This window comes from Castor canadensis, chromosome 9 (assembly GCF_047511655.1).
Source record: "Castor canadensis chromosome 9, mCasCan1.hap1v2, whole genome shotgun sequence".
Lineage (NCBI taxonomy): Eukaryota > Metazoa > Chordata > Mammalia > Rodentia > Castoridae > Castor > Castor canadensis.
The window spans coordinates 97,192,424-97,219,250 of NC_133394.1; the positions used below are offsets into that span (position 1 = coordinate 97,192,424).

General features: G+C 36.9%; 1 protein-coding gene across 5 annotated transcripts in view; it reads right to left on the reverse strand.

Annotated features, from left to right (window-relative positions):
• Positions 1-26,827, reverse strand: part of Slc4a4 (solute carrier family 4 member 4) — a 421,377-nt gene that overhangs the window by 98,028 nt on the left and 296,522 nt on the right. For all 5 annotated transcript variants that reach the window (XM_074042041.1, XM_074042042.1, XM_074042038.1 and 2 more), the window contains 2 exons: positions 6,789-6,946; positions 1,063-1,150 (listed from right to left, as the gene is read on the reverse strand). In XM_074042041.1, coding sequence (XP_073898142.1) covers positions 1,063-1,150; positions 6,789-6,946 — 246 coding nt within the window. The remainder of the gene's footprint in view (positions 1-1,062; positions 1,151-6,788; positions 6,947-26,827) is intronic.

The following is a 26,827-nucleotide window of genomic DNA, read 5'->3' on the forward strand; positions in this document are numbered from 1 at the left end:
AAGCAAAATATTTTAGAAAATAGTAAAGTAGAAAGACTTAGAAGCAGAAATTAATGATCCAATATTCCAGCAGTATTTCTGCTAACGTGAGACTAGTTCAGAGTTTTATCAGACCTAAAATGCACTTGACAACATTTAGGCTATTACTAGTGTGAGTAAGGCCATAATTTCAAAGTAGTAGACACTGTGCAGTAACACTTGCTAAAATGCATTGCAGGTGTACATTATGCCTTCCCACAAATAAAAATGCCACAGAACATGTACATTATACATTTTATTATGTATTACTTTATAAAACACATCACTTGAGAAATAATATAGTATACAGACACTTGAATTCCCAGAACTAATATATTAAACATTTTAAGAGATACAGTTAATACAATGACCTTGCTTTTTGGAGGCTTTTTTGGTTTTTGTTTTTTGATTTTTTTTGCAGTACTAGGATTTGAACTTAGGGCCTTGTGCTTGGTAAGCAGTCACTCCATCATTTGAGCTGCACTCTAGTTCATGACCTTGAACTTTTAAAAGAATATTTAACATACATAAGTTTTAAGAACTAAAAATATGTAATGTCCAGATCAAGGTAAATGCATATGTATCACCTTAGGCATTGATCATCGGATTTTGTTGGGAACCTTCAAATTCTCTTTACTAGCTATTTTTTTTGAAATATATAATTATTGTCAACCATAGTCACCATGCTGTGCCTCAGATCATTCCAAATTATATACATGTATGCATTTACCCCTAAATAGGTACCTACAATAGTGTGTTGATTCATTCAAAAAAATTCCCAAAAGAACTAAAAGTTTAGAAAAAATATTTATTACAGTATTTCTGAATCCACTACAAAAACAAAACGTATGCCTTACAGTTTTTTTTTTTTAAACTGCACTGTATAGTAAATATTAGCTCATTTGCCATAAATGTCTATAGTTTGTGTTATAATGCAGTCTGGAAACCACAGAATTCTAATTGAACAAACTTTAACAGCCAATTCAGAATATGAACTCAACATAAATAGGACATTCACAAAACCCATTCTTCCCAAGTCCCTACCTCATCAGACATCAAGGTGGCAATGGCTCTGCCAATCTCATGGTAGGACTTGGCTTTTCCCTTAGGACCTAAGAGAATGAACAAGAACCTAATGGAAAAGGAGAGAAGCAGAGACTGTAACACACATTTCAGCAAGTCAATATACCAAAAACCCAGAAATGTTTATCTTACTGCAAAAAAAGGTTAGGTCTAGAATTCACCTCTTTAAAAAAAAAGATGCTCTTCTAAATTATATAAAAGATACTCTTTCACACCATTACAAAACACAGTGGTTCAGTTTCTTTGGAAGCAAAGGAAAATTTAGAATGGAAATCAGAGAAGCTTTTTCACTAAAGCAGGAAAGGTTCTTACTTTATGTACATCATGACTTGTTCAATCTTCCCGTTTTAAACTTTCTTCTTTCACCATTCCTACTAACTTTTGGAATCTTTGGAACAAACCCATTAAGTACAATAACTAGTACATCTTTGGATTTCACTGACTTTTCCTTACCCACTATGGGACATGACAAATGATTCTGTACTTTTAAGAAATATTGCTAACAGCCAATGTAAGGGAAGAGGAATATGAGAGAGATTCAAAATAAGCATCATTTGCAAACAGTTAAAAGTCTTTTGTGGGATTCCTCATTTTTCTTTTTAAAACTTGTTTTCTTGGTAATGCACAAAGCATTGATCCAAAGAAAACAGGATCCAAAATATTCCATATAATAATAAGCTTATTCTCACTTATCACATCAGAAGGAATCCCTCACTGGTCACAAGAGTGAAGGTGCCTGTCTCCACAGGGGAGGAGGGAGCCTAGTAAACAAATGACTAAGAGAAAACATACAAAAGGTAACACTGGATAAATCCCAGCCTTGATAACCTAATAGGGGAATAATCATGTCTTACCTAACAAGGGGAATGATAAAGGCAATAAAATGATGACATCATATCCTTGCACAGCTTCTGAAAGCTTGCAAAGCATTCACAGCTATCACCTTACTTAAATTTCTCTGCAAACAGACATGTATACGATTCCTGTTTAATAACAAGAAAACAGGCTGAAGAAGGTAATGGATGAGCTCAAGGTCTGTGCTTAGCAAATAATAGGGGTTGGGGAGGTAGATCAGTAACAGAGTTTGTGCTTAGCATATTTGATCCCCCAGGGTTCAATCCCTAGCATCAAAGAGAAAAAAAAAAGGAAAGACAGAGTGCAGTTAGAGTGTACATAAACCTTTATATGTCCTGTTCTTTTCATCAAGCAATTCTGCCTTCCACCTGCCCCACTGATATACCAGGGTTGTGAGTAAGTCAACAGAGAAAAACTATCTAGCAATAACTCATAGGCCAGCTACCAAGCAGCATAAGGGCATAGTTTTAGGCAAAATAGGCAGATGTGGTATAACCAAAGAAAATATCTTAATACCTGAGTCTTCTATTAAGTATATCTTAAATAATGGATTTCTTTTGACCATTATTTATTATTTCAATGTATCTAAATATTAACTTTTCAGTAATGTATAATATCTGAAACCTTTCCAGAACCACTCTACACCTATTCCTGTCTTTCCCTAGCATCCCCATCATGATCATGGTTGACAAATGCACATGTATCAACTGACATGAGCTAATTATCAGGTTGACTATATGGCAACAAAGTCAAAGTATCATCCTCTTAGTGAGAAAAACACTCTCTGTCAATAATAATCCTAAAATATAAACTTTGGCAGGGGATGGATAACTATTTTAACAGCTGACAGAGTGATGGACCCACAAGCTAAATCCTATAAGAGGAAGACATGCATTTTCCATAAAATATTTCCTGTTTGGTCTCTGCTAAATAATATTGAAGAATGAATAAAAGCAGTAGGTCACTGGTATATATGACATAATATAGCAGTAAACTCAGCATATGAGAAGTACATTGGTTCAGTAATCAGGATGTAAAGGTATCTAACTTAAAATAGCAAAATATTTCTTCATTAATGAGCTATCATCAAGTGCCAAATAGAACAACATGGTGACATAGTTACACTTTCCCAGTCAGGAACAATTCAGCAAATCCACCTTCTTAAAATGATATATACAGGAAATCTGAGCATCCATAGCAGCAGGAAACACCACCTTAATTCAGGAATAGATAAAATTAAGATGCTTCCAATCTGGACTGCATTACTGACATGGGGGATGAGAAAAGTGATAACACAGAATAACCCAGCAAGCTGAATTTCCCTCTGCTTGAAACATGTTCTCTCCCCTTTAACCCTCAAAGAAGCAAAAGCTGTTACAACTTTTATGATGGAAATACATCCTGCCAATCTCAGCTTTTATAACATACTGAAAACTCCTTTCATGACCCAAGCTGGTTTTTGTCAATGGACAGATGTTATTTTTAACCAGAAGCTTTTCTCTTTATTAACAAACTAGAGTAAACATAACATTTGTGTGACTGGAAGGGAACAACCCATGCTGACAGTTCAGAAAAACATGAATTTGTGTTACTGTGTTCTTTTTACTCACTCATAACTAGAAATAAGTCAGCGATAGAATTTCCACAGTGTCTAGTCATCTCAAGAATCTTCATAAGGCCCTTTTCTATCTTGGGGAGTTTTTTAAAAAAAACTAAGTATGACTGTAGAGAATGCCTCTAGCATTCTAGTACCAGATGATCTGTGTCTAGAACCAAGGGCTTATACTCACATTCACAAAATAATTATAGGCAGAAACAGAGCACAATATCCAGGAAGGAGCCAGCCTTCCTAAACCACTCAATCTTTTCAGAAGGATGTGCAACTCCCCTTCTCGAAAAATCACAGCTATTTCTAGAATAAACTCAGCATGTACCAATCCTTTTCTCTCTTTTCTGAATACAACAGTGAGTCAAATGATCCATAATTCATATTTAGCAGCTTTGGAAAATGTGGCTAACCTGCAGCTTCCACAATAGATTCATGAGGACCACAACCCACAGTAACCAGCCACATTACATACAACACACGGCAGCCAGAAATTAGATTGGCGGACAAGACAGAATCAGACTAGCAGAACTTCTGTTTCAATCCCTCTAGTAGTTATTTTTAATGATTTCAACACTTGAACATAAACTATTTCTCTTAGACAAGTAATTATAACACAAATACATATTAAAATTTACAGAAATGCTAACAATATAAACATTCTGTTTTTTAAAAGGAATAAAACTTACTGAATGACCATTTGCCTTCAATATTCAAATCAAGATTAGAAAGAAACAAAATGACCTAGACTTCTTCATGGGAGATTTGGAAAGCATTTTATCTAGGCCATTCTAGGTACCTTCCTAGGCTCTCCCTAGAATTTGGCTTCAGAGTCAGAAATCTGGAGTTCTGACTTTAGCAGAACTTTAGCACTGACAGTGAGCCTTCCCTTTGCCTCCATCCCTCAACTATAAAATGGTAATAAGCATATTTACCCCCTGTACATCTCATAAATTTAGTAGATGTAAGATAACAAACAGCAAGCATAGTGCCTGCAAGATATTAGGAAAGCCATATATAATCTACCAAGTTATCAAACATCAAAGACCAGAGTTTGCTTTCACATGAATGGTAAGAAACACTGCCACACACTCAGTTAATAGTCCTACAGCTTCAAATAGAGCCTAAAACAGATCAGTAAGTAACAAAGCAAATAGAGAAATTAGTAAATTCTACTCAAGGAAGGAGAGCTGCTATAGCCAAGCTCTTGAAAAGTACATGGCAGGAATACTGTTTATTAAGAACAGTAATAATAGTAGCATAACTTTCCTCCACCTTTAAAAGGAAAATTACCATAAAAAGATATGCACCAAAACAGACTTTTCAGTACCACAGAGCAGCAAGCACATTAAAACACATCATGGAATGCAGACAGAGTCCTTCACAATGACCGCCACATTCCTTGTGGGATTTCCTTTATTGGATTTCACAGGATGCAGCCATTGTAAAAGGCCTCATATTACTCACTACCAAAAAAAGCTAATGAGACTCCCTACTCAGTGATTACAGCTTGCACTGGTCCTGAGGATAGCAAATGGATAAAGCTATTTCCTGGAACAATGTTAACATGCAAGGATATATTGTTCAGATTATTGCCCTGAAATAGTTTTATGATATTATTGAATTATCCCCCTGAATTACTTGGCTTCTCTTGTTAATTCAAATGATGATGTATTTCACTTCTTAACTAATACTACCCTCCAGTACAGAGGAAGAAAAAGAACAAGCCAGACAGGAGTAGATGGATGATAAGAGGGATACAAACATGATCATGGTTTGCTACTCAATGCATGTGTATTATTGTTAAATAAAAAGCCCTTCAAATATTTTTTATTTGTAACTTCTAAAGAAAAATGGTAATAAAAGTGAAAAGGCAAAAGCAATTTTCTTTAACACTTCTTGGCAGATTTTTTTTCTTCCAAGCCCCAGTAAAGTTAGTTCAAAGAGACATAAATAAAGCCATTGGGGCACAAGGCTGGACGTCAGCCATTGTCTGAGTCAGCAGGTTGCCAGGTGATTGCTCACATAGAACTGCAAGTCCCTGATGGAATGTTTTCAAGCAAAAAACTAAGTTACAGAAAACACAAATCATGATGATCCCATTAATTGAATAAGCCATGGCCATCTCCTTTCCACTGCTATTTGTCTAGTAAGTGCCCTGTATATTTTTGCTATTTTAAAGAAGCATCTAATAAATTTTAAAATGGATAAAAACAAATATCTGTATGACTAGGAAGAATGACATGTACTGAGAGGTCTTAAGGAATTGTCTCCTAATTTTCCTCCTAATGTTGCTCAGAACAAACCTTGAGCCTCTTGCCACTGTTGGTCAATCATGCTCAGACCATCTGAGTTCACTGAGGATATGTAGCTCTTCCTGTTCACGTAGGAAGCTGAACAAAATTGACCTATCCTTATCCACTGGCAAGGACCCACAGAAAGCACACCCCTCCCAAAAGTCATTTCAGATGGTGATAATTTTCTGATGTCAACCTCAAGGTACAAGCTTCTCTCTTAAATTCTTCCTAAGCATAAGTTTAAGTAAAGCATTAACTTCTCTTCAACTAATTATGCTACAGTAAGCCAAGCTTCCTAACTACTGAGCTCAGTTTCAGAGAACATGAAAAAGATGACTAGGATCACAGAGGATGACTGTGCAGTGGAATGAGTAAGCGATGGTAACAACAATGACATGCTTCCTTTTAAACTAAAAATTCAAGTGGCATGACACACATAACTTCAGTGTGCAGATTTAAGTGTACAGTTTAAAGACTTTTACAAATATGTTTATATACACCTATTATGTGTGTATGTATGTATAAGCCCACTACAAATTCTCTGAGAAGACACAGAGCAAATTGAAGCAACCATGACATCCGAACCATTTAACAACTGTATTACTTTGGATTACTTGTTTAAACTCTCAAATTCAGTTTTTTTATCTGTAAAATCTGTGTAGTACAATTTGTATATCAAAAGATTACTGTAAAGACTTAATAGAATAATCCATAAGAAGGAACTAGCATATTACCCAAAACATTGTCATAATTCCTATTATTATCACTACTCAAGTACCAAATGATTTGACTGCATAAAAGTTAGACTTGTCTAGTATTTCAACCTCAATGCACTGAATGTGTCTTCATTCTATTGATTCTCTCATCTGAGAGGCAGACCATCTCCCTGCAAGCACACTGTGGACACCACAGGTAGGAAAGCAGCTTACCTTGTGGGCACAGGGACTTCAGTCAGGGCACCCAGCATGACTGCCTGCTGTAACCGAACAAAGGCGATGAAAGGAGTGTCCAAGAAGTCCACCTCCCCAACAAGCACATTGGAAGCTTCCGCATCCCGTGGCAGCTTTTTCATAAACTTATTCTTTAGCTACATGGGGAGAGCCAAGAAAGCACAATTTATTTCCAGAGAGGGGAACAAGAAGAGACACCATCTACATCATTCATGGTAAATCCCTTTATATCAGTCATCACACAACAGCCTCTGGTCAGGTGCAGTGGCTCATTCCTGTAATCCCAGCTTCTCAGGAGGTTGATATAGGGTAGATCACAGTCTGAGGCTAGCCCCAGGCAAAAATGTGAGACCCTATATGAAAAATAAAACAAAAATGGGTGGAAGTATGGCTCAAGTGGTAGAACACCTGCCTAGCAAGCGTGGGGCCTTGAGTTCAAAACCCCAGTGCCACCCCACAAAAAAACAGTCCCAGCTAGCCACTTTTATATTATACTTAACCACTCAATTATAATAAACATTGACTTGTAGCTTGTCTTAAAAATACTAAAGATACACTTATTTATTCACTCACTGAATGAAAACTACTGAGTCTGCTATGCACCAGACAATGATCTAGTTCAAGAGGGGCAAATTAATTATATGTCCTTCTTAGGCTCATATTCCTGTGGGGGAAATAAAATATGGTTGAAAGTAGTCATAGTAATAGGAAGAGAGAAAAAAAAAGTAAGCAAGTCCTATTTTCAGGCAAGGTAGCCAGGGAAAGCTTCTGAAGAGATACATTTGACATTGGAGCAGGGGTACAAGACATGCAAAGATCTGGGCAAAGAAAATTCTAGGCAAAGAATAGCAAATGCAGAGTCGTTGATCAGGAAGGATCTTGGCACTTAGGGTAAGAATTAAAGAACAAATAAGAAGGTAGCAGTTAGTTAGAAGTCGAGTGTGGTGGGAGCTGAAGGAGCAAAGGAGAGGAGACAGCAGGAAATGAAGCTGCATGAACAAGGGAGAGCCAGGTCTTAGGACCTTAAAGATCATAGTAAGAAGTTTTAGAACTTTGAAGTAGGAGCTAGCCTACCAAAATTCCCAGCAGAAAGGTAGAACAGGAAGACATAATTTGGGAAACATCACGTAAACAGTAATGAAAGACCACAACTCTGAGAGGGAGCATTGACAGAGAAAAGAGATAAGAACCACTCTACATCTCATAGGAATAGAAGATATTGGCAGAAGACACTGAAAAAGAGCAGCAAAAGAGAAGAGGAAAACCAGAACTTCACCAATAGCTAGGTAAAGAAAGGGCACAAATAAGGAAAGTGGAGAACTGAGTCCTAAGAGGTGCAAAGTTCAAACAAAATGAGAATTAAGAGTACATGAATGAATTTGGCAAGATGGTGGTGATGGGTAATCTTGACAAGAGCTGTGTGAATAAGTGAGAGAGTAGAGACTGGGAGTAGACATTACTTTGAAGATTATCACTACCAAGAAAAGATGAAAAATGGGGAGGTAAAAGGGAGAGGTCAAAAACAGGGAATATTTTCCAAACAGGGACATCAAAGTAGTTAGGATTGTGAACAGAATGATCTAGTGGAGATAGATTAAGGCTGCAGAAAAGACAGGGAGTAATTGCAAAAGCAGCTCAAGCAATCTGGAACTACTGAAAAGGGGCAATATCCACATCACAGGTAGAAGGGTCAGCTTCAGATAGGAACACAGCCTATCAATCCTACCAGGGAAGGAACACTTTATGGTTTCAAAGGCAGGTGATTTGAGAATTTGGTGGGGTGATGCTGAGAGCTCCTGAGGACTCCTATTTTTAGAGAAATACAAGTGATCTGATGGTGAGGAGGAGGGAAGCATGTGGAGGTTTGCGGAGAAAAGAAAAGGTGTAAAGCAGTTTTCTTGTAGAGTGAAGGATTCTTAACACAGTTGCCTTGAAAGCTTATCATACCAACAACACAATTAAGAATACATGCAGAATATCCCACATTAGAATAGATACTTCCACAGTGGCGTGGCTTCCTACTACTATAGCACATTCTCTGAGACTACTGTACCCATATTGGGAAAATTAGAGGTATATTTTTAAGGCTAAAGGAAATGAACTAACTTCTGTATACTCTGCAGACAGTTATAAAGGCATATTCTTTTAGTATAGCATATCTCAAACCATGCTTATGGAATATTATTATGGGAAGAGGAGCTAATAAATATTCTAAAACAAAAATGTTTAGTGTTTGAGGTACACCAGAACTCAGTCCTTAGATGTAACTTACCTATCTGCACACACTTCTGAGGTGATCTCATCAAGTCTTATGCCTTTAAAATCTATATACCAATGACTTACAAATTCACACCTCTAGCAAGGACCTTTTTCCTATATTCCATGTATATTCCTATACTGTCTCCATGTGGATTTCTAATGCACATCTCAAATTTCACATGACCAAATGAGCCATCCTAACAGTACCCATAAATAAGCTCTTCCTACAGTCTTCCCTGTCTGGTAAATAGCAACTTCATTCTTCCATTGTTCAAGCCAAAAATCTTGTTGTCCATTCTACCATCAAATCCTATTGGAGCTATATGTTCAAAATACACCCAGAATCCCACTGTTTCTCACCACCTTCATTGCCACCACTCTGGCCCATTTCTAATCATTCTCTGGATGGTGGTGTTAGCTTCCTGCCTAGATTTCCTGCCCTTGCCAGCCACAGCAGGCAAATCAGAGTCAGGTCATGTCACTCCTCTGCTCAAAACTCTCTATTGCCCACCATTTCACTAAGTGAGCCACGATCTCTATGACAAGCCCCAAATGCCAACATCATCTAATTGCTCATTTCCTCCTTTATTTAATTTCCTACCACTCTCTCCTGGTCTTCCCTATGGCCACCACTATAACCTCCACGTCCTCCCTCAGATGTTCCAGGCCTTCTCACTTTAGGTCCTTCACACCTGATGTTCCCTCTGAGTGGCTCCCTCTCTAAGTTCTTTGCTGCTTATTCAAGTCATTTTCTTACCAGAAAGGTTTTCCCTAGCCACACTAGTTAAGATTTCAATTCCCTTCTCCCCACAGAGATTTCTTATTTCACAGTGCTGCTTTTTTTGCTTCTTCAAACTTATCACCTTCAAACATACCCTAAGTGTTATTCATGTTTTTTTATTAATTGCCTCCCAGGGCTGATGAAGTAGCTCAAGCGGTATAGCACTTGCTTATCAAGCATGAGGGCTGGAGTTCAATCCCCAGTACCACAAAAACAAAAATTGCCTCCCACTAAAATGTCAGCCCCCTGGAGGTAGGGACAGACGCCTGGTTTGCTCAGTACTGTGCTCTAACACCCACAAGAGTATCAGAGGAGAATCGCTCAATGGACATCTGTGTAACGAACGAGTTACCATTTCTGCTCTTCCCAGAAAACTCTCCTAACTCTACTCTTTTTTTTTTAATTTCTAGGATTTATTAGTATCAATGCCATTCATGAAATTTCTCATCATTACAACACTGAAGGACAGGAAAAATATTAGTTCAATGCTCATTTTACATGTTGCAAAAGAATGACAACTCAGTAAGCTTTAGAAAAGAGCACACAAATTGGGGTACTAACAAGAATGGTTCAAGAGTCCTAAATTTATCCAATGTACCCTAAGGCTGGCAGCTTGGTCAGTCCCAGAACTAGTTCCCACACTGCTCGGCCCACAGCAGCATCCAGAGATAATATACAAAGAAAAGGAATGCACTTGATTTCGGAATTGGTCTTTACTCAAATATTCTGGTAAGATGGCTCTACATGGCTAAAATTTTACGTAGCAAAGCATCACCGTGACTAGCTCAAAATACATTACTGGACATGGGAGAGGGAGAAAGAGACAGGTGGGCACACTGGCCACTTTCCTATACTCTGGACATCCTTTGTAATGCCCAGGTCTCTTCTTAAAATTGCCAGTTCTGCACATCCCATCCAGGCCACGTAAGTGGGCAAAAGACCTAAATGCAGCCATTCCTAGTAAAATACTTCCATGACAGTATTCCCCAAAGGATAAATGGATGTATGAGACCAAACTCTCATGAAAAAACTGATATTTGTATGGGTAAAAATCAGCATTCTCCCCTTCACCTGAGGTTCTTCCCTGCTGTGTTGAAAGGCATGTCCCAGAACTGTCCACACTAGGAAAAACTGAGGGTAACACCCAAGGTGAATCCAACAAAAGAGAAAGAGAAAAATGGGTGGAAAGAGGGATTTCTGGGTCCCAGCACTAGTCTTTGATGTCCTGCAGCTTTTCCAAAAATTCTTCCCAGTGACATAAGTCACTACAGCCCCCTCTGGGCTTAAATTCTTTTTTTTTTTTTTTTGGCAGGACTAGGGTTTGAACTCAGTTCTTTGTGCCTGCAAAGCAGCTGTTCTACCACTTGGGCCATACCTCCAGTCCATTTTGCTCTGGTTATTTTGGAGATAGAGTCTTGTGAACTATTTGCCTGGACTGGCCTCAAACCACAATCCTCCCAGTCTCAGTCTCTCAAGTAGCTAGGATTACAGGCATGCACCATTGATGCCTAGTGTGGGCTTAAATTAATTTTAAGTGCATTTCTGTCCAATGTAGAACCCATATACAAAAGTGTATTTTTCAGATAGATTTGAGGAACATCAGATTAAATAAAATGAGCTTCTGTACTATAGACTTTCTCAGAACCTTTAATATGTCTGCAATCCTAGGAATGTTTTATCTTACATGAGGAAATGACACATTATAATATGAAATCAGATTAGAAAATTCTACTTTGTATATCAATTTTCTCCTCTTTCATTTAATCCTACTCTCAACTCCACTTTAATCTCTTCAAAATGTATGGGTGCCTACAACCATCAAGGTCTGGTTGCAGTCACGGTAAAGAACAGACAGATACTACTCTATGGAAAGTCACAGTCCAATAGAGAAGACGCAAATACAGAAACAGTTGTAATAAAAGAAGAAACATAAATACCATGAAAGGTACAATGTGTGATGGGAGGTCACAAAATCCAACAATCACACCTAGTAATAAAGTTAAAAGAGGGCTCTTCTCTGAGTTAAAGTTAAAAATTTCTCCCATAATTTTGTGTTATCTTTTTAAAGGAACCCAATAATATGTGATACAGGAAAAAGTAACGACTAGAATATGAAAACCAATTCTGGGCTTACACAATAAACTGAATGATAAAATACTAAGAAAAATTGTAAAGATTAAATAGAAATGTAAAGAATGGACTTGGAAATTACAAACAGCAATAAAAGACAATGAAAACTGAACACAAGTGAAGGCTTTCAACTCAGGTTGAAAATGACCCAATAAAAACATCTAGATTGAATCCCAAAGATAAGGTTTGATACTCCTTTCTTATAAATCATTATGCTTTTCCAAGGGATACCCAGGCAGGATTTTACACAAGGGAAACTACAAAACACATACAAAAAGGAAAAATTCCTTTAGCCAACTTTGATTTCAGAAAAATGGATTTTAAATGACTGCCTTGTGAAGCTATAATCACTTTGGCTTGCTCAACAATTTTGTGGATTTTTTTGTCTTTACCAAGTTTTAACATAAGTTCCATGACTCAAAATGTACACATTTCAGGTTCTTTTATACTGCATTCTTTCTTCCAGAATAAGAATAAGGTCTTGTTAAAATTACTTAGAAGTATACAGCTTTCCCTCTGCCTGAATGTTTACTCTTATAATTTCTTAGCCTTTCTTGCTTTCTGAGTGGTTTTCTATGAACTCAATGAATACAGCACTAAAAATTTTGAATACACAGAGCAGAATAAATTGTAAGAGAAGTCACTTACTTAGGATGATAGTTCTGTTTGATGATGACAAAGTTATTAAAACAGTGATATGTGCTAGGTAGGTAGGTAAGTAGGGAGATAGATAGACAGACAGATAGGTGATAGAAATTCCACTCTCCACTTAGACCTCAGATTATCCTACCTCTTGTATAGAAGCAGTTTGAATATTTTAAGGTTTTACATAGGGGACCCATCACAGTGTAACTAGTGATCAAGCTGGCTATTACAACCATTGATTAACATTCTGCCACATTCAGACCATCAGCATTGCCTCATAAGTGAGTCCAACCTCTCCTACTCATCATGGTCCTTAGCCACTAGGCAGGCATTTAAACCTTACCTGCTTTTCTCTGCCTTTATTATCACGTTGAAATAACTGCATCTAATAAAGTATGATTTGTAACCAAGAATACTTATGGCTTGTCCTCTGAATCTTACTTTTTAGGATACAGTCCTATAGTCTATTCAATGTCCTTACTATAAGTGATATTTAAAAATCATCTAAACTTGAGTATATTTTGTCACTTTTTTAAACAAATTTGTACATTCTGCTATCCTATTTTATGCATTCAGTTTTGTTACTATGAGAATGATTTTTATCTTAGTTTTAAATCACTTAACCTCTCTGTTTTCCTGAAGGAAGAGATTATAGTAGGGATTGAACCCAGGGCCTTGCACATGCTAGACAAGCACTATTACCAGCCCTGTTATTGGAGTGTTTGATAATGTTCTTTTTTTTTTTCCCTTCTTTTAGCTTACTCTCTCTTCTTACTTTGACAATTGCCAAATTTTTATTCTTTACCAAGCAAAATAATCTGTTAAGCTCAAAGTCACTGTGGGTCACCTGAGTACCATGTTCCCCACTGCAGAAAATAGAAGTATCAGTAGTTAAGTAGGGTTACCATGTCTACCAGTTTGCTCACGACAGTCTCAGCTTACCCTATTTTCCTCAGCATAATTTTTAGCAGTATCTCTTTTCATTCTCAAAAATGTCTTGGTATAAAAGAAAAATAATATAGTGCCCCTACATTTGAATCTGATTTGGTTCCTGAAGAAAGCCTAGCCTCCTGTGTTGGAAGAAAAATTATAAACTACAAAGTAATGCAAAAGTATGAGGAGACAGCTGAGGTCAAATGGCCTCTTAGTAAGTTATGCTCTGAGTATGCATTTATGCAAGCAGTATTAACTGTTAGATAGAAAAAAAAGTATTCACTCGCCTTACTATGTTCCTGCCTCTGCCCATTCACTTTCTCTGCATCTCAGAAAAAATTGGCAATTTGGTGAATTAGAGTTTGACAAATTCAATGGGACTTTTTGTCTAATGGGAGGATTATAGTACCTTGAATACAAGAAGTATGTTAACTGCTTTCTCTTTCAGCAGGGGAACTGAATGGATAAAGAGACTTGGCATGTTCATGTTACTAGAATGAGACTCTGTTTTATAAGCTCAATTATATTTCTTATCATAGTAATTATTTATGAGCCTATTAATCTCAGAATTTAGATTCTGTATTTGGTGAATTACATAAAAACTAGAATCCAACTTCCAAACAGCTCCACTCCAGACTAAATATTTACATGACCTCCCCTTAGCCTAAATGCCAAAGCAAAAGAAATAATCTCCGAAGAGAAATAGCATCAAATCACAGTATCAAACTATCATATAATTGACATTTATCAGAAACTACCAGGCATTCTATTAGATAAAATCAAATGATTATAACTCAAGAGAAAAATAAGAAAAATTTGTTTAAAAAGTAAGAAACAACCTTAAAATAGAGCTATACATTGAAATTAGCAGACATGGATGTTGAAATAACTTCCAAATTGATTATAAGATGTAGGATATCAGTGGCAAATATTTTGAGAGGAAAATACTTATCCTAGATATCAAAATATGTATCACTTTATTAGTAAAGTTAGTATTAATTATCCTCTGAAAATGTGACACACTGGAACTTGCAGAACACAGCTGACCATGTACATTCACTAGAGTACATGGCCTTATCTGCAAACATTACAAAAGAGGAACAGCTAAAGTTTAATGATATAAGTATATACATTCAAGAAGTAAAGAGTAAAACAGCAAATGAGTGGTAGGAGATACAGCTCAATGGCAGAGAACTTGTGTAGAATGCACAATTCCTGATCCCCTGCCCCCCCCAAAAAAGCAAATGAATCCTAAATGAGGCAGAATAAAAATAAAAATAAAAGAAGAAATTAATAAAATAACAAACACACAAGGCTTGTCATGTTCTATATCATAATCTGAGTGACAATTATATAGGTATTGTCTTCGTTCATTTGTGCTAATATAACAAAATGGCCAGGCCTGGGTCATTTATAAAGAACAAAAATTTATTTCACATAGTTCCAGACACTGAAAAGCTCAAGATCAAGCACCAGCATCTGATCAGGCTATTCTTTCCTTCCAAGATGGCTCCATAAATGCTGTAGCCTCCAGAGCAGAGGAATGCTATGTGTTTTTACATGGTGAAAGGTCAAAGTGCAAAAAGAGGCAAACTCCCTCCATTAAGCCCTTTTATAAGAATAAGTAATCCTTTTCATGAGGTTGGAGCTCTCATGAATCAATGATCTCCCAAGAGCCAGAGTCACAAATCCCAACCCTGTTACTGTACAGATTAAATTTCAACAGAAATTTTGGAGGAAACAAAAACACTCAAACCATAGCAGGTGTGTTCACATTGTGAAAAGTCAATTTGTACATATAGATATATATATACACATAATGCACAAATTTATATATATATGTTTTATTTTAACAATTATACTACAATGAGTTTCTTACTAAATAATCTATTTCATTACAAATCTGGCATATGTGTAGAGCACCCTTTCAGGAAACCTTTAAAACAAGTAAAGGACAGTGAGAAACTAAAACCCTAAGTCCTACTTTAAAACTTTTATAAAGATTAGAAGAGACCAAAGGTAAAATACATAGGATACAGAGGTAAAATACAAATAAATGGGGTGCTGCTCCCCTGCTTTTTTCTGGTTTCTCCAGCATGGAGATAGCCCTCCTCGCTTCAGTTTGGAAAACTGCATTCTCTCCTCTTGTTGTGCCTGAGGGTGATAGCTCCTATGTGATATATTCTTGCCTTTCTCCTCCAATGATGCATAAACCCTAGGACCCTCTACTGGATATAAATATAAATATAACCCAAACAAGTATGCATTCCTGGGTTAAAATCAGCCAAGAGGGATGAGATGATACTGCCTTGTGAAAACTAGTATTTGGGGCAATTATCAAACAAGTTTGACTTACAAATAACTGTGTTAATGTTACCTCTAGTCCTAAACTCTGTGAATCTGGAATTAAGATGGCTGGAATACAGTGTATTGCCTACAGTTGGCTTCTATGGTTAGTAGAAGGCTGTCTGTACCTTTCTCTCATCTTCCCACCATTCCAGCATACCTACTGCTCTGTGCCTATGAAAGAAGAGGGATGACTGAAACTAGTAAAATTCTTAGGCAATTAGTCTATACCTGCTCTACCCTCAGTGTGAAACAATAGTTCTCACTGTGAGCTATCTTCTGGCCTTTCTTTATAGTGGAGAAGAAAGACCATCGTTCAGATTTGGGTTCCAAATGCAAAGAGAAGGCCTAGTATGACCCTTTTTTGTTTCTATGTTCCTTAAAGCTACCAAGACAAGGCAGAAGACTCCGCCTAGTTCACCAGGGTTCTACTTTGGTGTTTAAAGACAAAAGCTTCAGCCAATAATAAAGGGCTCTTTGGCTTTGTTTCCATATTGCAAATTTCCTCTGATTGAGCTGAGGACAGGGTTTTGTGTGTTCCTGAATAGCTGGACAAACATCCTCTTAAACACACCCCAACATTCCATTCCTAAATCTCACTTCTTTACTATATAAATTGTACAGTTACCCAAATAGGAACTAGCAGAATGGAAAAAGATAAAAATTGCTGTTTTCTGAGGCCATAAAAGACAAATGATATTAAAACTTTTCTGTTAAACAAGGATATTCTTTTACTTAGGATAATTTATGGGAAAGGACTATTTTTTGGTGTGATAAAGAAAACTACTTGAATAATTACTAGAAATATTTTTTGTTTTCTTGATACTAGAAGCTCTCATAAGCATTTAGGTTATCTTCAAGCTGTGATTCAGAAGAATATTTCCAATGGCTAAATTTAAATACCATAGGCCCAATCTCTAAGAAGCCTAGAAGCAGCTATTGCTTGATAGAATTCAAAATTTTGACAACACTTATTGGTATTTAACATCTATGATGTGGTCTTTGATTTCCACAGTGTATACAGTCTGTAGGAGTGTAACATCATTAAATAAGACAAGATGTCAAAAGGCTTTCTGGTTATATTTTTATTTCTGAATACTCTTCTATTTCTGCTTTTCCATTAAAAAAAAAAAAAAGAAACATAACTTCAAAATGAAAACAATCCCCCAAGGGTGAAAATTCGATTTTATAATTTTTCCTTCCAAATTTAGACCTCTCACCACCATTAATGCAAATGATTCTGCAAAGCAGCACATTTACAAAAGGCTATTAAGCTAAATATAACACTAAGTATAATCCATTAGTTTTGATTTCCTAAACAGGACGAAATTTCAAGCAATGACCTAGTTTAAAAACCAACTTGTCAAAATCTCCAAGTCACCCTTTCAGTCTCAAATTATTAAAAATAATATTGTTAAATATGCATATAACTACTTACAATTTGAAAGATTTTCACACATGGTATTTTAACTGAATTCTTACAGCTAGCTTGTGCAAAAACATATGAGATCATTTCAAAGATGAAGAAAACTCATACTCACTAAACTCATACAGTTTAAATGATGAGGCTAGTTAACTGAATCTGTAACTTTTAATATTTTGTCCACTTCGCTACACAGTGAAGCCCTTATATGCCTGATGAATAAATTTTACTATCTCAAGTTTAGAAGATCTAAACTTGAAACCTCTGAACCTTATAAAAGCAAACCAGAATTAAAACAACTATACTGGTTTAAGCTCTGCAGATCACCTTTAAAGATAGCTAGGCACCAGTGGCTCATGCCTGTAATCCTAGTACTCAGGAGGCAGAGATCAGGAGGATTGCAGTTCAAAGTCAGCCAGGGCAAATACTTTGTGAGACCCTATCTCGAAAAAAACCATCACACAAAAGGGGTGGTAGAGTGGCTCAAGGTGTAGGCCCTGAGTTCAAGCCTACATTAAAAAAAAATTATAATGTGCATATTTTAAAGTATCTAGTAGCATTTAAATGTATAAAATACAAAAATGGATCAGAGATATAGAGAGAAGAGAAATAACCCAAATACAGAGAATAGCACTTGAAAAAGAGCTTAAAGAAAAACAAGAATCTGCAAACTCTAGGTGCTGAGTTATGTAATTATTTTTAAAGTTATTTTCCTTCATTGCTGTGTCAAGACTCCTCTGTATGTAAATACAGGTCACCTGCTCCATGCCACAAGGAAGGAGACTTGAAACACTCGTTATTCTATCTCGTGGGAAATTCTCTCTACCTGCATGCCCTGCCCTCCTCCCTGCCCTTCCCCTCAGATGCTTAAATTCCACTTATCCCTCCTTAAGCCAGCCCTATGGGAAGGTAAGTCTGACCCTGACTTCCCCCACCTTCCCTGCCTCTCCCAATTCTTACTTGGCACAATGCATGCATTGATGGACTTGCCTGTGACTCTAGACCACAAGTACTTTAAAGAGGGTGCTAAAGTACCCCATAAAAAAGAAACCACACATTACTCAACTTTGCTTCCCTGATGCCCTGCAGAAAGTGTTCAGTAAACATTTAACACATGAAATCCATGTGATCACACTTATATGTGTCATCACCACATCTGCATAGAGACTAGTGAGGAACTAAGAGCCCCACAGAATGTGCTCCACTTGGTGGTAGCAAACTGCAGAAAGGTCTTGGATAATAAGCAAAGGCTCTTTCCTAGCTCTTAAAGTTGTAACTATACATCGCCACTACTTACTGTTTTTACAAAAATCCCTGCTGAAGTACCTAAAACTGCTACCCTTATCTGGGTTATGTCAGTGAGCTTGTGGAAGGGAGCCCTGCATTTTGAAATTAACTGCACATTGGAGTCCCTCCTCATTATGATTTTGAATCTCATATTGTTAAGACTGAATTCTAAAGGCACCATTGTTATAAAGAGGCACAAAGGCCTTCAGTAATCTTTGAACTATTAATGGTAATAATAATAATGAATACTGATATTTTTAAGTTAATGATCTCTGGCCAGGCACTGGAACAGGAACTCTGCATGCATTATCATACTCTCACCACATTTCTGTAGGCAAGTTTATTCTTTCTGGCTCCACTTACTCATGCGGAAAGTGAGATGCAGAGATTACATAATGACTAAAAATCACGAAACTACGAAAGGCTGAGCAAGGATTCCAACCAAAGTCTGTCTGTCTCCACAGTCCAAGCTTCACCATACTAAGCTTGGGAACTGTTACCCAGTTGTTTTAAATTCAAATAGAGATAAAGGGGATGAGCTTTGGAATCAGACAGACCTGTCAGCAAATCTGAGCTCTTCTACCTACAAGCTGTGGAACTTTGGGCAAATTACTTCATTTCTTTAAACTTGAGTTCCTTCATCTATAAGATGGGGATAATAAATGACTACTTCATAGAGTTGTGAAGATGGGGTAAATGAGGTGATGTTTGAAAGTGTTCACGTGCAATGCTGAGCAGACAAAAGGCCCCACAATAAATGCATTAAATAGAGAATATCATAAAGCCCTAAAACAAGAGTACAAAGCCCTAAAACAAGACAGCACCAGGGGGATGAATGTTGAAAATAGAAGAAAATTAAAAGGTGGATTGTACAGAACTGACTTGTTGAATGCCCGAGAGCCCAGCATGATATATGACACAAGAACTGGAGCTCTTCATATCCCTAATGCTCTCCAACATCAAAGCAAACATTTCGGCATTACTGCTGACTAACAGATACATCAGTGAAAACTTTGCTGGCACTAAAGATATTTGTGCTTTAACATTTTCTTTTGTTTAACCTACAGAACATTTGCTAAGAAGATCACAGAGTTATCATCTGTATTTAGTTTATTCATCTACATAGTAAGGTTAATAATATGTCACATGTTATAAATAATATACAGAAACTCCTCACACAGTGCCTGAAATAGAAAAGCAGATATTCAATAAATGGTAACAATAATTATAATTACAGTAGAGTTTTAATATAATCCTAGAAAAAATGAAAAGAGGTCATAGATAAAATAAAACTTTTCTCTACCAAAGGAATGAAATAAAATGCAACTAGACTGCCACCACATTTAGTTCAAATATATAATCCTCTGACTAGGGAGAAACCTCTTTTCTCAGTTTGTACCAAAGGCTTAGGAATATGTATCCATAAAGTATAGTACTCCCTAAATCAGTTAATTCTGCCACATATGTACATTTATGAGTTTTAACTTGGGTAGGTTGCAGAGAGATTCACCCTATTGTAAGGCTACAAAATCAGATGAACTAAAGGCTAAGGTGGGTGTGGGTGTTTCAGTGCAACTACAGAACAAAATAAATACAATTCTCATGATACCTGCACCATTTTATTTCTCTGCATTCCCTCAAAATGACACACTTGTTTTTGAATGACTGTATTTAGTAGGGAAAAGCAAACATCAAAACATGAAATGCTTTATTTCTAACTCTTGCCCTTCCTATTAATATCTTAAAAAAGCAGTATTTGTTAGCAAACTTCCTGTTCCCACCTCCAAAAGACATATCCTAAACATAGGGTTCATTTCATTGCCCCACAACTTCCAGCTGCCATGAGGAGAAGGGTTGCAGATGGAACAACAAAATGAAGTAAAAAAAAAAAAAAACAACAATTAACATTGTGGGGTTAGTGACTTCAAGAGAAAATTACAGTTTAAGGAGAAATGTTTTGTGTGTAGTCTCTTCTGCATATCCTCCAGTCAGGGTAACTAATACAAAATATAGACTGCTTTCCCAAAAGCAAAAAGTTCAAGGCATTAGAGGAGGAAGGGTGGACTCATCAAAGATAAAATAGGCAACCAAAAGGTGAAAGTTAATGGCTTGGCAAACACCTATGCTTTTCTTGTGTAGAGACTGAGAAAATTCTGTGTGCCACATCCCCTACCCTTGGCTCCACTCCAGGAGAGTCCATGAACTCGACAAAGCTCTGCCTTTTGCCCCACTGGGAATAGGTACTTCAGGCCTCATGCCTTCTCCTTCACTCCCCTTCACCTCCCTGGAGCAGCAGTTCTTAACCTGAGGTCCCTGCTGACAGCGAGGGAGTCCTGGCACCTTGAAATCATATGAAACCATTTGAGTGTTTGTATTTATTGCACATTTTTTCTAATGAAAGCATCCATAGTTTCATCACAACCTCAAACAGATTCTAGACATGGAAAAAGCTTAAGGACCACTGCATTAGGCTGTTTTTGAAACATATCTAATAAAGGCCAAACTGCGTTAGGGTTTTGACCTTTATGAAGAACTTCATACTGAAAGATTTTTGTGACTCAAGGAATGGGAAATTTGGAGGAATGGATGCACAGAACATCACTGTAGAAAAGAAAAACTGCTCCTCTCCTCCAAATATATGTCACCGGCATACATACATGTGTCACAGCCAACTCCCAATCAGAATTCTGGAACCAGAAGAGATCAGGAGGGCCCAGTTCTGACTGTCCTGAGCTCAAAGAAGCTAAATTCAAGGTCACACTCCTAGAATAGGGCTTATATCCTCTCCAGTGCCCTCCTCTATTCCTGTTCCCATCATGACACTGAGAGAAAACAATTAAAATAATTGCCCGTTAAAATACTTCCAAAAAAAGTCAAGGTGATTAAATGTGGAAGTACTTTCACTCAGAGCATCACATGTAGAAACCAAACTCAGCCTTGAAAGGCTGGCAAGCCTACATAACTCTGGAAATCCATCAGAATGACTGCTTTAATACCTGATGAGTTGGGTCTAATAAGAAATTGTCCATAAAAAGTCCATTCAAGGAGAGATAGTGGAAGTAAAGCACACCATCTATTGACTTCCAACTGGCTGCTGCAGTTCTCTCAGAATTCAATACATCAGCTGGGAAGCATTGAAACCAGGTCCTTCCAGGGCTGGGATGTACAAGGAACCATATGGCCCCAACAGAACACTTCAAATAGGCAGCTGTATAGCTATAATTAAATCTGTAGTAGTCATGCTATTATTTATTTAGCAGATGTTTTTTCATGTACCCTTCACTGAGGTCTCTCAGAACATGTACCAAATTAGAACAATAGAGAATACTGAAGAAGCAGAAAAAGAGTTGAAGAGAGAAAGCTTCTGACACATGGGCAAGCAACAGCTACATAGACGTTCCCCCAAGAAGTCCTTCATCAGTACCCTGGAGGCTCTTACTGAGCCACCAGAAAAGAAGGTTATGATCAGTTGATTGGCATGAATATTGAGCCCTAGGTCCCTTCACTCCCGTTTTCCAGGGTACAATCCAGCCCCAAATCCTGCCTCTTTATTTCTTAATTCTTATGTGCCAATCAATGACATTCATCAAATAAGAAAATTTTAAAAGAACTCAGACTATTGGGCCCGATTTTCCACTCAATGACTGTATTCCTAACATATTTATTTGCTTCTTCTTGAGCGTTATAGTAAAAGGTGAAAGTATTCAATTCAAGAATTAATTCAAATGTCACCTCTGCTCACTCCCTAGTCTCTGACAATAATAATTCATATTCCCTTTTCTGGGCTAGGACATTTAATACCTGACATTATTTACTGATTTGTCATGAAATCTATAATAAGAACCCCTGAAAGGGCAGAAACTGTATTCTGGTCATTTTTGTAGTCTTGATCCCAAATGCAGTATTTAATACAAAGGGAAAGTTAATAAAAACTGGAGAAATAAATTAATGTTAAGGCTCTATTTCCTATATAATTCATCCTTATATGAAAATAAAAACTGCCTTCACAAAATATATACCTACTACTGTAATTTTATGTCTTGAACAACAGATGAGAAATCTATTCTCTCTCACTAGAAGGCAACTTTGTACCCTTCTAGCCTCTTCAACAAAATTGGACAACAAAGGGGGGCAGGTGGCACAAACAATGTATACACATGTGAGTAAATATAAAAATGACAAATAAATTAAAAAAATTTTAAAGTAATTCTTAACCTCCTACCATAAAGTATCTAGTGGCTTGTTATTATCAAGAGAGAGGAAAGCTGGGCAACAGTGGCTCATGCCTGTCATCCCAGTTACCCAGAGGGCTGAGATGTGGAGGATCAAGGAAAAGTTTGAAAGACCCCCAACTCACTAGAAAAAAACTAGATATGGTGATTCATGCCTATCATCCCAGATATAGTGGAAAACATAAAACAGGAAGATTATAGTCCATACCAGCTTGGGCAAAAAAGCAAGACCCTATTTCAAAAATAACCAGAGCAAACAGGGATGCAAATGTGGCTCAAGTGGTAGAGCTCCTGCCTACTAAGCCCAAAACCCTAGTTCAAACCCCAGCACCACAAAAAAAGAGAACTGATATAAATTTTTGTTTGCATATGCCTATGGAATAATTTAATGTAGAATCATCCTTGATTATGATCTATTCCAATAAAACAAAAATACACCAGTATTGTATTTTGCTACTTTCTCTTGAACAACTCCAGAAGTTAAAAATATGCTGCCTCATTATGCATGCTCCATTTCACTTGCCCCATTTTCCCCAAAATACTTTGTTTCATAGTTGATCCTATACCTCTACTTTCAAGGATGCAGGGGAAAGCAGAGGGAGGATGAACCCAAGACTTCACACTTGCTAGGAAGTGCTCTACCACTGAGCTATATCCCAAGTCCCAGAAGTAATATTTATTAAGCACCCACTCTGTGCCTGGTATGCTTCACCTACATTACCTCCTTTTATTGTTGTAAGAACACCAGGAGACAAGTTTTTTAACCTTCTTTGTAAGACTCAGAGAAAAAAGTACTGAGAAAGGTCATTCAGTAATGAGGGGAACCAAGCTTTGAATCAACATCCTGAGGATGATAAAACTTGGGCTTTTCTACCACAAAGCAAAGCACATTTCAAAAATGACTACATCTTCTGTCCTTTGATTTAAACCCTTTTCTCTATTCTTTACATATTGAGTTATCACAAACTGGGAGTTTAGACCAAGAAGGCACAGCTGAAATGAGGATAGGATACCCTATTGCATAGTTTTGGCCATGAGGAACTGACTAAAAACCATGTATCCCCTGGCTGTGCATTCTACTTCAAGAAGGGACATACATTCTATTCCAAGAAGGCAGATACTCCCTTCTGCATCAGAGAAGGGAGAATCTTCTAATAAGCCTTTTATTTCACTGATTCTTGCTTTTCATTTTATTTTGATAAAAACAAATTTTTATTTTGGTTTATTAAAACTAAAATGTGTAAACCAAAATGTGAACCTGAATCTTTCAAAACAGCTGTGTTCTACTCATAAGACATCCTTCAGGGAGTTTCACAAACTCATATAGAGACAGGAACAATGCTGCCATCTCCCTGTGCAAATCCCTGTGTGACACATTTTACATGTGTTTTCACAATGTCCTGGTGAAAAGGCTGCTCTGCACGAATTTCTCTCTTTGAAAAAGAGGACCATAATTATTTTAAATAGTAGTGGCAATTTTTATTTTCTTTCTTTTCCCTTATTGTTGTGCTGGGTAGGGATACACTGTGACATTTACAAAGGTTCTTACAATGTATCAAATATATCATACTTGAATTCACCCCCTCTACCACTCTCCTTTATCCCCCCGCCTTCCTGATTCCTGGAACAGTTTCAACAGTTATAATTTTTGCATTTACATACATGCATATACACTTTTTTCTAAACAAGATCTTCCGTCTAGAAAGCAGAGACTGGGAATGCCTTGTTGGAAATCACAATTCAACAAGGCAGCAAATTATCCACCTGGTCTTTCTTCATATTATTCCTCCAAGCAGGCTGCCTATTGAAATGTCTGGAATTCCCCTTACCTATTTCTCAGTATCACAAATAATCTGATATTGGAAGAAGCTTTAGCTGTAAGTTTCATTTTAGAAACAATGAATAATGCATTCAAAGACACAATGAGAAAAGAAAAGCTTATTTCTGACCAAAAGATTTTTCCAAAACAACTCTTCTTAATACATAGCTGGATTTCAATTTGATTTGTTCTAGCTCATTTTTAATAATATACTTGTATCATTACCATAATGCTGCCCTTGGAATCTAAACTATCAGAAAAATGTAAGTAAGACACAGTTATAATGTACAGAACTAGTAAATTCAACAAGACATCCCATTCAATGATGATTCCTTTCCAAGCTTGATCTGCCTTCCCTCCTAATTTCACAGTATTTTGTGTCACAGGAAATGAAGTAGTTCATATTTAAAAGTAGAATGTGGTATGGTCTATGATTTGAAATGCGCTATACTTTAGTAAAAGTAGCAATAACATGTCATCTTGCAATATAACATCTTCCTGCACCAGCAGCTAGATTTTCCAATATATCCTTGAGATACTCTACACTTTATTTTATATGAAAAAAATTCAGTGATGTTTTCTTTAAACTATGTCAGTCAACCAATTAAATATGTTCATTCAGCTTTCATTATAAGAAAAATGTGTAAATTGATTTTAATAAATAAGAGAACAAACTATATTTGAAATGTCAGCATTTACATGAGTGTCCTAAGTAAAAAAAAAATTTTAATGTATGATATGGGCAGGATGTATGTTTCAAGCAACTAGTTAACCTAATAAAACACACTGCCAATGGATGCCATAAAAGCTAACTTCTAAAGTCATCAGAATATAAACACAGTAACATTTTGAGAAATCACTTTTCTTTGAGAAACTCTCATAGTCATAATCATTTTCTTAGCCTTTAAAAATGTCCTAAGAGAAACAGAAAGTAGGTAATTATTCCTCCCAACCAGTAATCATCATTACCATCAGAAACTAACTCTCAAGACCCCTGCCTCTCTCTGCCAGTAGGGAAAATGGGCATATACATAAAGAACTATAACCAACAAATGACAAATTAGTAATACAGATAGCAAGTACTCGATGATGTTAGAAAATTCAAGACAGAAGTCATTAACGTCAGCTGGAATATTCCAGGATGGATGCACGGAAAAAGAATCACTTGACAGGTCTTAAGTAAAGGTAGGATGTAGAAAGTAAAGGAAAATAGACTTTTGTGGTACTGGAGTCTGAACTCAGGGTCTAGCAAGTCCGCTACCACTTTAGTGAAATCTCAGCCCTTTATGTGTTTGGGTAAGACCTCCCAGTTTTGACCTGGCTGGTCTTAGACCACGATCCTCCTACCAACTGCCTCCTACATAGCTGGATGATAGGCAAGCACTAACACAACTAGCTATCGGTTGAGCTGGGATCTCACTAACTTTTTTGCCTGGGTAGGCCTCAAACCACAATCTCCCAATCTCCACCTCCCAAGTAGATGGGATTACAGGCATCAGTCACTGTGCCTAGCTAGGAGAAAAGACTTCTGAATCCAACAGAATGTGCATGCAATAAGAATATTCATGGAAGGACAATCAGTCACTTTTCATTACAGTGAAGGTAGAGTAGTATATTACAAAAATTCAGAGCATGAAATCTTAAAGAACCAAATTAGCAATGCTAATGTGAAAGACCAGGAATGATATCTAAGATGATTTAACAAAGCCAAAAGCCAAAAACAAAAGGCAATAGTTTACTTAAATAATGAAAATGACAATAATAAGGATTTGTGAAATATTTTAAATTGTATTGAGCAGTTTCCTTTTCATACAACCCTGTGGAAAAAACTGTTCTGAATGGATTATAACACCTGCTCTATTTATCAGAAAACTCATGAGCCTAATGAAAAATGAAAAAGCTCAATAATGATTGCTTTTTCCACTTACCAGAAAGAGAAAAAAGTTACAATGGGTGTATCTATCAGACTCAGTGTCCTAGAGGTAATGATATCTACAGTGAGGATGAATACTGAATAATATGAACATCAAAGAACCATAGGATATTTCAGTAAAGCACAGTGAAGATTCATAAATCAAGTGAGTTCTAACTTACAATTTACCACTGAGGTCATGGACAAGACAGCTAGCCAATCTAATCTACTTTTGCTAATTTTACATGGGA